The sequence below is a fragment of the Ranitomeya variabilis genome, chromosome 1 (genome assembly GCF_051348905.1).
Source record: "Ranitomeya variabilis isolate aRanVar5 chromosome 1, aRanVar5.hap1, whole genome shotgun sequence".
In the NCBI taxonomy this organism is placed as follows: domain Eukaryota; kingdom Metazoa; phylum Chordata; class Amphibia; order Anura; family Dendrobatidae; genus Ranitomeya; species Ranitomeya variabilis.
This window is the reverse complement of record NC_135232.1, coordinates 190,418,638-190,431,854: the sequence shown is the minus strand read 5'-3', so window position 1 is coordinate 190,431,854 and position 13,217 is coordinate 190,418,638. Positions and strand designations below refer to the sequence as shown.

Sequence of the window (13,217 nt, the reverse complement as noted above, 5' to 3'; positions counted from 1 at the left end):
GAGCAGGGCCTGAGATGACGTCGCGGTCACATGACCGTGATGACGCCGCGGTCACATGACTGTGACGTCACGAAGGTCCTTCTCGGCACAGCATCTTTGGAACCGGACCGCCGCGTGCAGCGGCGAGGAGATCGGGATGTCAGAGGGTGAGTATAAACCATGTTATATTATTTTTACCATTACTATTGATGCTGCATATTGCTGCATATGCAGCATCAATAGTAGGAGTAAACCCGCAGCGGAAACTGCAAAACAAACCGTGATAAATCTGCAGGGATAACCGCAGCGGTTTTGCTCTGCAGATTTATCAAATCCGCTGCTGGAGAACCCGCAGGGACCCGAACCTACGTGTGCACATGGCCTGAGTGTTAATAGTTTGTACAGGGGCTCAGTGTAGGGCAGATATTTTTATTCTGGAGCATTGTAATGACTCTGCTATTTTTAGGGACGTCGTGTGGGGATGTGCTGCAGAAGACCGGAGAAGATGGAGGACGGCGGAGAACAGCTGTGGATGAGAAGAGTCATCATGGAGTCTGGACAAGATGGAGACGAAAAGAAAGAAAGAGAGAGACTCTAATCAGAGATGTCTGAGGTAAGATACCTGGATGTGAATACTTATTTGTGATCCATCCTGCGTCTCATCAGTATTGTGGTTCCTGTATGGTCCGCAGTCTGATGATAACTGCTGACAGCAACTCCCAGTATCTCGATTGTTAAGGACATACTGGGAGTTGTAGGTTCCTGCGATACAAAGGTAAATGGGGCAGACCTGACACTACAATTGATGCACCATGTACTGATGGTGGTTCAGATGACGTATTCATGTATTAGCGTCTTTGTGCGTGTCTGCGTGTTTGTGCGTGTCTGCGTGTTTGTGCCTGTCTGCGTGTGTCTGTAATGATATGTATTTTAAATGGTGGTAACTTGTGCTCCCAAAACTGGGGTCCACATACTCCTCCAGATTTAGTCCGTGTTTAGACACTTTTTGCTCCTCAGCAGTTTTGAAAAGTGAGTAGAAAAGGAGACGATAATAATAAACGTTCACTAAAGGGGAAAGAGCAGGAAGCAGAGCCCTCGTCACACTGGTGCACTGAGCAGAGCTGCAGCGCCGGAGCTGTGTGCTGGCTGACAGCCCATGTGGGGGCAGAGCCGCCTCTCACCAATCCCGGGCTCTCGGCGCCGGAGGAGGCTCCTCGTATTACAGCGCTCATTAGCCAGCTGCCTCCTCAGCCTGACTCCACCATGCTGCTCTCATCCTTCCCACTAGCCAGACATTTTGTGCTCAAGAGGAAAATCTTTTCTTCCTGCTGTAGACAGAGCTCGGCTATGTCTACTCTGCTGATCACCCAGCCGCAGTATGCATGGCTGAAGGAGCTGGGCCTGCAGGAGGAGAACGACGGGGTGTACAATGGTGTCTGGGGAGGAAAAGGAGAGGTAGGTGCTGCCACATTCGGGTACATGCCCAGAAGTGAGGATGCAAGTGCTGGCAGGTCATGTCACTACACACGTGACCGGAGAGGATCACGTGTGTGTGTGTGTGTGTGTGTGTGTGTATGTATGTAGTATGTATGTATGTATGTGTGTGTATGTGTATATATATATATATATATTCTCTATCGTCCTGACACCGATGTGAACAGAGCCTCAGACTAGCGACACTTCATCCAATGATGGTCCATAGAGTCGCGTTTTCACACAGTCGCCAACGACGTTTCCAAGTTGCACGCGACTCATATGCCATAGACTTCATTGTGAGTCACGTGCGACTGATTTGTGACTTGTCTGCAATTTGCAAAAATCGCCGCTCTTAAATAGTCGCACGACAGCAAGTTGCAGAGATGGTTTTGATCGCACATCTTTCCTGAGCGTCTGTTGTTCAGCCCCAGCCTTATTCTTTCAGAGCTTGGGACCATCCAAGAATCTTTATGACCATATACTTGTCACAAGGATCTTCTACAAGAGACATGTTCGTGTCATGTTCTGCCTTCTATGATTACTATGAACGCAGACCACAAGTGACCACTTACCAGGCCTCTGTCAGGACTGTTCAAACCTAAGACAGGCCCTCAGTGCACCCTTGGTGTGGCCAAGCATTTATCCTTCCCACATACCGTACTTTTCCTCTATTGCCACGCCTCCCCCCCGCCCCTTTTTTTTTTTTTAATTGACCCCTCTGGCTTTATAGAACCAAAGAAGGGCAGCCATATATGAGGAAAACAGTAGGTGAGAAAGTGTAATTAATGTTTAGTCACCCCAAGGGTGCACTGAGCTCCTGTACATGGTGGGAATAGTCATTCTGTGCTGACAGCGCTCACAAAAACATATTTCTGTGTGCGCAATGTATAATTTGATATATTGATTGGTTTGGGTGATCCCTGTTATGTGCATGTACTTTTTCTTTATATTCTTTAGTTCATGTTGATGTGCATTAGGTGATCCCCCATCATACGTATTGAAACTACATTATACAGTATTGCTAGTGGATGGTGCCCGCCCATTTGCTTGTTTGATGCACTACATGCTGACTAATGAAACATTGTTTTCTTTGTGGAAGATGGGCATTGGCTGTCATGGCAGCCTCGGGCCTACAGAAGGTCCCATGTGTCTACTTTGTGCTCCAGTGATGGCCTGACCTAAGTAACCTTGCCTCCCAAAAATATCTTCAGTTCAGTAAGTGGGAAATGAAATGGCGCCACTTTAAAACTCAAGCCCTCATAAAGCTATGTCAATTGAAAAATACAAAAGTTGGTTCATAGTGACGGCTTCCAGAAATGTTAGTACCCGAGGCCTAAACTGAAAGGGTAATCCGGTGCTGCAAATATGCCCAGGTACCCTCTATATCTTCTGATACGTGGGTTACATTGGAAGAATCAAAATTCTTATTTATACCATCCGTATGCTGAGGGCTTTACGCTTTCAGTCACTGAGGGCAGATATATATATATATATATATATATATATATATATTATAATATTCTCTATCCTGAGTTGCTTCATTGCCAGTGTCACTCTATTGGCCATTAGAGCTAAAACTTTTTTTTTTTGTGTGTAATTAATTTGCTGAGCTTTCAGATATAAGGTTAATAAATGATTTCTTGACCACACTATTTCACAGTCATCATTAAATTGTTAATTTAATGTTACATTTTAACTCCAGGTGAAAATAAAAACTGTTATTTAGCTCTGTAGGATTATCTGCACACGACACCTATTAGGGTATGTTTCCACGCTCAGGAAACGCTGCTTGTTTGACGCTGCGCAGCGCTGCAGCGTCCAGATGTTCCAGCATAGTGGAGGGGATTTTATGAAATCCCGTCTCCACTATGCGTGGAAACCCGCACGCGGCAGACCCTGCGACTACGGACATGCTGCGTGTCTTTTCAGATCGCAGCATGCCCGTACACCTTGCGGGCATATCACAGGGCCCTATGGGACAGAGCGATCATCCCGGATGTGAAGAGTTAACACATCCGGCATGATCGCGTCCCATTAAGGGGGCGGGGCTTAGCGCCGAGCTGCGGCGATACCGCCGCCCATCCGTACCGTGGAGTCATACCCTTAATCTCAGGCAAATATGCCAGCTTTTTCAGGCAAAATGCACTTTGGCATTTTATTGTACCTGAATCCTATTTTGTCACTTCAGGAGTGTTTTTCGGAAGGTTTTTGCCTGCGGTGGGTGTCTGGGTGACTTGTCTGACTGACCAGAAGTCACAGATCAGTCGCCACCTCCCAGTGTAGGCCGGCTGCAGGGAGAATATTCATGGGCGTGCTTCATTAACAAATGTACATGATCAGAAAACGTTTCCTAGGTTAATCTTTGAAATGTATCCGTGGACCTTTTGATTTCTCATTTTACCAACAAAATTTACAAAACCATAAATTTTATTTTATTTTTTTTAGGGACCACCTCACATTTTAAGTGACTTTAGAGGGGCTTATACGACCCAAAAGTGACACCGTTATAAAAACTGCACCCCTTAAGGTGCTCCAGACCGCAGTCAAGACTGTTATTAACCTTGCAAGTGCTTTCACATGAATGAATGCAGGGGCATTGCTATGCTTTATAACTGCGGACAGACCTGCGCTGATACATGCTACTTAAACCATGCTCTGTTCAAGCTTTTTAGCCCTGGTGACCAGGTCACCATAGCACGATCTGCCCCTCATGATTGTCACACGGGGTGCTGATCGGAGGAGAGAGGGGGTGCCCCCTCCCTCTCTCTGCCTTCCAAATTGCAGCATTTAGGGGGTTAAAATGCCATGAGTGGTGCAGGCACAGTCCTGGCAGTGAGTGCCGAGTGTCAGCTGTCAGATTCGCTGAACACCAAGCAGCGACTGTGTGTGTGTGTGTGTGCACAGCTCCTGTGCGTTGAAAATCACCAGGACATATCCATATGTCCAAGGTCGTGAAGTCCTTCCCAACCAGGAGGTCGTGATGGGGTAAAAGTGTGAATGTGGAAAACCCCGGATAGCATTCGTACGTTTCAAACGAATGAGGTCTTAGGACAGGTGCCAATGGCGGTAGATTCTCTCATCCGTGAGATTCGGCCAATTTTAATTGTTTCAATGACTGATCAAACACAGTGAGAATCTGAGCACACTGGGAGGCAAAGATGGAGACTTTGCACAGATATCATCCGAAAACAGGCTGATGGTTTCCAGGGACTCATTGACTTGCGTAGCAGAGTGCGATTTCCCCGCTGACGGGGCTGTTGATTGTAATTAGTCACCGTGCACTCATTGGATATCATTGTCAGCCATATGCGCCTGGTCTGTGGAACCAACACTTATTTGTACCCACAGTACCGTATTTTGTACCAGAATTAATAATGGTGAACGTTTTGAGTTTTTCCTGAGCAAATTCCTACATGGCCCATGTTATGGTAACTGAGGGATCTTCATACTATACATTGTTCTCCAATATGGATAATAATAATAGAATTTTATGCCTGTACTAGATGGTGGCTCGATTCTAACGCATCGGGTATTCTAGAATATGTATAGTAGTGTATAGCACAGCTCACATAGTATATAGTAGTGTGGGCACCATATCCCTGTTAAAAAAAAAAACAATTAAAATAAAAAATAGTTATATACTCACCTTCCGGCGGCCCCCGGATCCAGCCCAGGCATTTAGCGATGCTCCTTGCGACGCTCCATTCCCAGTAATGCCTTTCGGCAATAACCTGTGATCATGTAGCGGTCTTGCGAGACCGCTACGTGATCTCGAGTCATTGCTGCAATGCATTCTTGGGACCGGAGCGTCGCAAGGAGCGGGAAAGGCGCTGGAAGGTGAGAATATAATTTTGTATTTTTTTAATTATTTCTAACATTGTTTTTACTATTGATGCTGCATAGGCAGCATCAATAGTAAAAAGTTGATCACACAGGGTTAATAGCAGCGTTAACGGAGTGCTAAAACCCTGTGTGGCCGCTGACTGGAGGGGAGTAGGGAGGGGCCAATTCGCGGCCGGACTGTGCCTGTGGCTGAATGGTCGCGGCCAAGGGGCTGCGACCAATCAGCGACCTGGGATTTCCGCGACAGACGGAAGTTAGAAACAGATGGAAGTACCCCTTAGGCAATTATGTATGTAGATTGTTCTCTACATAATTTTAATAATTTTTTTTTTTCCATGTTTGTTCCAGGTTGTGACATCCTATTGTCCTGCAAGCAATTTGCCAATTGCCAGAGTTAGACAGGTAATGTAGATGAAGTGGTCTTCATCAGTGTTTATGGGTTGGTAATGCTGTACATTTTGTATACCGCTTTGTGTGGCGAGTCCATCCGTACTATATATTGGTGGTGGGTGTGCTTAATGATGACCCCATTAGCATAAAAAAGACCCTTAAGGAAAATATACAGTTCAGTAATATAATTCTTACAATTAACATGTATACTGTTAATAGCAGTATTTCAGGAGTAATCCTGTCTGCATAGGTGATCACTAGTGATGAGCGAATATACTGATTTCTCGAGCACGCTCGGGGGTCCACCAAGTATTTTTTAGTGCTCGGAGATTCAGTTTTCAACTCCGCAGCTGAATGATTTACAGCTATTAGCCAGCATAAGTACATGTGGGGGTTGCCTGGCTGCTAGGGAATCCCCACATGTAATCAAGCTGGTTAATAGCTGTAAATCATTCAGCTGCGGCGCTGAAAACTGAATCTCCGAGCACTAAAAAATACTCTGAGGACCCCCGAGCGTGCTCGAGAAATCTCGAGTAACGAGTATATTCGCTCATCACTAATGATCACCTATCCACTGTGTGCTCGTACCTCCACCATTTACCCTCAGGGTGCACGTACCACCTAATTCTCCGGATTGTGGCCTTGTGCAAAAGAGGAGGAAAAAGGACACAGTTACTCATACCAGCACTGGTACTCGCACTGATCTAACAATTTTGGCCAGTGAATAATAATGGTTTATGTAGACTGAAATGCCCCGTTAAGGGAATCTGTCCCATCCAGAAACATTGTAGATCTAGTGGTAATCTGAAGGTAAGTGACATTTGAATCCTGTGTAGTCAGCTCACTGCTGCAGCCGCTTATTGTTCCTGCTGCCACTCGCTTCCAGGCATCTGGGTGGTGCACGGAGCTGTTACTGACTGTTCACCATACAGTGATCTCGCTGTAATTCCTCCTCCATTCAGTGAGTGACTGTTATACAGCGTGTGTGCACAGCAGGCTGTCAGTCGCTGTGTAATGGAGTGATTACAGCCCGCTCTCTGTATAGTGACTGTAACTGCTCTCTGCACAACCCTAATGAATGGAGGCAAGCAGCATTTTCTTACAATGGCTTACAGTACAGTGGCCAGGTAGCATTTTAGTACTATTTACTTGTAGATTTAGGGTTAATCTGTAGGTAAGTAGTGTTTCTGGATGTGACAAGTTCCTTTTAAAATCCTATGATGGTCATACACATTACATTATATTAAGTGCCCCCCCCCCCCCCCCCCCGTGGAAGCCCACGCGTCTTCCAGTTTTTGCACACTTTCACATGGGTTACTATGGGTAAGATGACCTTTTTATGATGCATCTATTCTCCTCTATCCTACTTTTGCATGTGGCTTTCCTTTTTCTTATTTTTACACAAGATTGACTGTTTTGTACCTGCAAACTTTTAGTTACTTTACATTGGAGATTAGTTGATGAACGTGTAGTCTGCCCGACAGTTGTGAGATCTGTTACCTTGCTGTAGATATCATTGCTCTGTGGACACTACAGGTTTTGCATGTGTTGTACATGCATATATAGGCCTTAACTCTAGCCTGTACCCTTTACTTAATTGTGGAATTGCAGCATTGTGACATCCTGTGCCATCACCATTTACTGCTCCATATTTTTTTTTTTCTTTACCTTCCTTTTTATTATTGCTTTTGTAACCCCCTTTTCTGTAATAAACTTGATATTTTTCTAAACAAAAGCTCTCTGGACTTTGCTTCCTCCTATTCTCTTATAGGTTGCACATTAGATGGCTGCTGGACAAACTCTGCTTTGGCCAGCAGCCAACTTGGCCGTCTCTCATACACAGGAGTGCTAGCTCGGGCCGATCACTTCTATGTTCTCTATGAAAAAGCCATTGCCAGACATGTCTAGTGGTGGCTTATTTCCGCTGGGTAACGTGCCCGATTGACCTCTTTCCCATCAATAAGTTGGCAGGCGTCACCATACGCAATGCAATAATGTCGGCAGAGCCCTATCGACATCGGAGAGATTGGCCAACATTAGCCTAATGTATACAGGGGACTGTAGACCAACTTTTTTTTTTTTCACTTGCAAAGTGACATACTGTACCTGTAATGTGTTCAGTGCAATTTGCCCACACAGTTTTGCATTTATTTTTTTTTACATCTTTTTTGAAGTTTAAAACTAGTCCTAAGACCTTGTTAGAGACAGTTATGCTTCAGTAGCTTCTTTACAGACCCCTTTTACTATCTGAGTTGATGATAATGCAATCTTTCTTACAATGACATTTCATAAACCATTCTTAAAGGGAATCTATCAATAAGATCAACCCTCTTAATCTGTCTATATGGACATGTAGGTCATAGGAAATTGCAGAGATCAAAATATTATTTTATTCAATCTGATGTCTTATTCCAGAGAGATCCACATTTATTTTATATGTAAATGAGCTAAGATCTGTGGTCCGGAAACTGATCTCCCTGACAATCTGCCTCCCATAACTCATTGTAAATGAAAAGGGGTATTTCCAGTGTAATGACTGACCCTTTGCTCTCATAATCACACACAGCTCTGCCGTGAGATCAGAACTGGCGCAGTACAGCAGAAGTAAGCTTTGCCTGATTACAACCACTTGCAGCAGCAGCACTTGTCCTCTCATAGTGCTATCAGCTCTGCTGCAGAGTTCTCCCTGATTATAACCAAAACAGTAAGGCAGAGTTGAACCTTGTCTCATTGCAAACAAGACCAGCACATTTTCAGTTGTCTTCTCACACAGCTGTCAGCTCTGCTGTACTGCCCTTCCCCCACACTGGCTGCCTGTGAGATAGAAGCTGAAGCACTAGGAGGTGACTGCAGCTACAAATGTTTTGTAGTGAGGCAAACTTCATTTCTGCTGTGCTGTGTTTTGGCTCAGATCTCACAGTAGATCTGTGTTCGATTGAGAGCAGACTGTCAGTCGTTACATGTCTCACACTGGTATTGTTCCTTTTATAAACAAAAAAAACAAAACACTGGAGGCAGATTCTCATGCAGGCCAATGTTTGGCCCATAGTGCTGAACAGCTCATTTACATGAACAACATTGATTTATCTGAAATAATACGTTAAATCGTAGATATCGAGATATAATTTTATTCAGCTTCCTATGACCTGCATGCCCATATAGACGGCTTAGTTGATTGTGCTGACAAATTCATTTTTAACCACATCAGTGGAAAAAGGTATACAGCTCTTGAGTTTCTTATCTTTGTCTGTCCGTGTGCCGCAAATTGAAATGTATGCTTACGTGCAACCATAAACAATAATGTATTTGTTTCTTGTGTGCATTATAGTAAATATCTGGCTTAATAAATCATGTCTCCTTTCTAGTCCCTTTTTCTTTGTCGTTGGACAGGCATAGGTGCATAGGACTTGCCCTTAGTTGACCACCTTTACCAATAGTTGCATTTTAGTTCGAAGTCATCCTAAGTTATAGCTATTGTATACTTTATTATTTCAGGCCACTCTTGAGGAATATAATGAAACGGTCACAAAAGCAAAAGACGCTTGGAAGATTTGGGCAGACGTGAGTAGCAAAAAGAAGCTCTGCTTGTTGGAAACCATTGTAAGAGAGACCCCTATCAGCGTTAAAGCCTTTATTAGGAGGCTCCACCAGAGATAAATTTTTTCAGTATGTGAAAATATAGGGGCGATTTATCAAGACCGGTGATTCTCTTGCTGGTCTTGATGGGGGGTGTTTTGGAGCCGGCGTTCCTGATGCATTAAGAGGCACATGCCACTTAGTGTATCAGGCCCGGTGTGTAGTGGTACATGCGTCTGTGTGCGCCTCACCACAAGGCTTACTCCAGCCGCGTAGCGAACGCTGTTTCTTGTCATGAATTTGTTTAGCGGGGCCGTCCTACCACAGCTCTGCCTATTTTGAATGGCCAGAAAACTCCAGAAGTCACAATTTACTTATGCCCAACCTTGCATTGTGCAGAAAAGCTGCAACTTTTTAAAGCATTTTTCACTAGAAATCTGGTGAAAGTTTGTTGAATTGTCACTGTTTCTATTTCTTTTTCTTTTTTTTTTATTTTTCACCCATGAATTATTCTGTTCCGAATACAGTGTAATCCTTGACTAGCTTCTGTATATCTGTGGGACAGTTGGGCCACGTTCTCACCTTCAGTATTTTGTTAGTATATAACTTCGGGATTTATAAGCCAAAACCAGGAGTGGGTGATTAATACAGAAGTGGTGACGTGTTTCTATTTGACTTTTTCTCAGATTGTGCCTCTCCCGGTTTTGGATTACAAATATGGATATAAAATACTGACCAAAATACTCAGCACGTGGCCTTAGTTTCAGAATCGAGCGTTGATTTATATGTCTGCACTTCCCAAACTGTTAATTACCAGAATAATCTCTGTGTAGATATTGAAATGGCAAGGCTACTTCAGCTCTGAAGCCAATTTGTGTTTTTGGGGAACAATGTTTTATCCCCTATCAAATGGGAAGGATAGAACTTGATGATTACTTGGAGACCAAATGCTAAATCCCTCAGTGAGGCCGGGGTCACACTTGCGAGTGTAATGCGAGAAACTCGCATCAATACCTGGCACTCGGACCGGAGCGTACCGGCTCCATGTATTTCTGTGCAGCTGAACTCTCCGGTCACATCACACTCGCAAGTGTGACCCCGGCCTGAAGCTAAGATCTGGGCTCTGGAACCCCAAGAATGGTGCTTTGCACATGCTCACTTTCTTTCCATTCCAGAGACCAGATCTCTGAGTTGGCCTATGCCAAAGCAATCCGCAAGTTGTTAGCCTATCAAATTTATAACCTTTGTGGGTGTTTTTTTTTTTTTTTTGGGGGGGGGGGGGGGAATAACTTTCCTGCGAGTAGTTATAGCGGACAAGCTGGAGACCAGTTACAATCAACTTGCGCTAAAGTCTTTGGCACGTGTTTTGCGACCAGCAGCAGAAAATCGAATATATTTGAAAACATTTGTGACTTTGTCATAGTTGCAGTATTTTACAAAGTGACACCATATGAAATCGTGAGTTGGGATAGGACGTGTTTATCGCTGGCCTACATGTTTTTATTATTGGCTGTGGCTTAAATAAATGCAAAATACTGTCCAGCTCTGCATTTAAAGCAAGCCAAACCTCGCATTTCTGAATACGTTAATTGCCGTTTATGTATTAAATTAATCTATAATTTACTGACGGTTTCATGCTAGTCTAATATCAGCGCGTTTTTTACACTCTTATTATGACTATAATTCCTGACCCAACTGATTGCCTAGAGGCCCCAAGTAAAAGTTTCTTAACAATCTAAAATGTACTGATGCTTGTGAAATATTAGTGTTTTAGCTTCTTTCTACGTTTTTCTTTTTTTCCAATAATACTAACTAATGTAATAATAGATTTTATTCTATTTTCCCTAGGTTCCTGCTCCAAAGCGTGGGGAAATAGTACGCCAAATTGGCGATGCTCTGCGGAAGAAGATCAAAGTGTTAGGACATTTGGTACAGAAATTGTCTACAGTGCATATAGGAATGACTTGACATGGAGGAAAATTCTTGGTTATGGGGTTGTACAGACTCCCCATGTATCCTAATAGTGAAAATTTCAGACTAGAGGTTGTATCAGGGCCAACTTGTATGCCTGGCTGTCACTAGAAAAGCAGTTGCATGATGATTCTGCCTATGGCCTTCATGTGATACTAATTATGACCTAATCTGTGTCAGGAACGCTGCACTATTGCATTTATACTGGATTTGAACCTGTAGTTGCTTGTATTATGGTTCTCCATTTAGCTTCAGTATGATTTGGGCACACCTCTCTCAAATTAGGTATAGGTGGATGATATTTTAATTGTCTGTAATACTGTATATCTTTAATGGAGTTTTGGCACTATAATATTGATGACCTATCTTTTAGATGAACTAAAAATATCAGCTCTGACATCCCAGCCCATTAGCTGACCAAGGGTGCTGTGGTGAATGCAGTGTCACCTATATTTTTTGCTAGGCACCACTCTGTAGACTTGACCGCCTTTTGCTTCTGGTGTCTAATCCACATAGATGCAACACCTTCTTCAGCCTGTAACAAACTTGAAGGTGTTCGAATTTTAGTCCCTAAAACAATTTAAAAAATCTATTCTGGTGTCTGACTATTGTTATCTGCTATTTTTCATGTAGGCAAATATTTTTTTCAGGAATCCTTGGAAATGGGGAAGATTTTGGTGGAAGGTATTGGTGAAGTCCAAGAATACGTTGATATATGTGACTATGCTGTCGGCCTGTCCCGTATTATTGGTGGACCTATTTTACCATCTGAAAGTAAGTGCTTCTAAGGGGCAATATATCAAAATATATATAATGTGGAGCACTGTATGGTTGCACATGAAGACTTTGTGTTGCCAAACAGCTTCCTGCATGGGGATATACCCTGGTATTGTTTGGTGCCCTATACTTTTCATGTCCTATATGGCAGAAGTGTGGAAAGCACTATGGTAGGGCTGACGTGCACTTCATAACTGCCACATTATAGCTGGAAAATTTGCTTTACTTGAAGTAATTCACTACTGGACATGTCCCTTTATCAAATGGCTCAAGTTGCAAGATGAATTAACAAAAAAAAAATAATAATTTTGTTTACCAGACAAAAAGTGTTCACCTGGCATTGCAGCAGATCAGTGGCCACATGACTTTGTCATGAGACCCAGTGAGAGGCCCAGGGCTGAGAGTGTCGTCTTGGAGGCAAGTGTACATATTGTAAGGTGGATGGGAGGTATGTGTCCCTGAGGTGCCATGCCTTGGTGATGTAGGACCCGGAGACGCAGGCTCTGGCTTATATAGTGCAGAGAGGTGTTTTTATTAGCCCGGACTATGGGTCCAGGTTTTATAAGCAGCTGAAAGAGCTGGGTAGGATGGGCTGCTCACTTACCTGCAGTCCAGGTTTTGGATTGTCTGATTTAACGCAATTGGAGCTGTCTCACTTTGTCTGTGGGTTTAGCAAGGTGAGGAAACCTTATGTGCTGCTTTGACCCTGCTTGAGTCTTAATGCAAAAGGCACACATTTAAACGTCTGAGCCCTTGTGTTATATGGACTGGTTATTTTCCTTTTGTTCCATTATACAGTGGGGGAAAAAGTATTTTGTCAGCCACAAATTGTGCAAGTTCTCCCACTTACAAAGATGAGGGAGACCTGTAATTAACATCATAGGTAGACCACAACTATGAGAGTCAAAATTGAGAGAACCAATCCAGAAAATCACCTTGTCTGATTTGGCAATAATTATTTTGCAAATTATGGTGGAAAATAAGTAGTTGGTCACCTAAAAACCAAAGTAGAACTGTTTAATAGAAACAAAACTCGTCATGTTTGGAGGAGACAGAATGCTTGAGTTGCATCCAAAGAACACCATACCTACTGTGAAGCATGGGGGTGGCAACATCATGCTTTGGGGCTGTTCCTCTGCAAGGGGACCAGGACGACTGATCCGTGTACATGAAAGAATGAATGGGGTCATGTATCATGAGATTTT

At 43.5% G+C, this 13,217-nt stretch overlaps 1 protein-coding gene across 1 annotated transcript in view; it reads left to right on the top strand.

Moving 5' to 3' along the window:
• The first annotated feature begins 1,038 nt into the window (after positions 1–1,038).
• The window catches only part of ALDH7A1 (aldehyde dehydrogenase 7 family member A1), a 57,777-nt gene continuing 45,598 nt past the window's right edge, over positions 1,039–13,217 (top strand). The window contains exons 1-5 of the mRNA XM_077291183.1: positions 1,039–1,434; positions 5,647–5,700; positions 9,184–9,249; positions 11,113–11,193; positions 11,886–12,009. Of these exons, the coding sequence (XP_077147298.1) occupies positions 1,243–1,434; positions 5,647–5,700; positions 9,184–9,249; positions 11,113–11,193; positions 11,886–12,009 (517 nt within the window). The 5' untranslated portion in view covers positions 1,039–1,242. The remainder of the gene's footprint in view (positions 1,435–5,646; positions 5,701–9,183; positions 9,250–11,112; positions 11,194–11,885; positions 12,010–13,217) is intronic.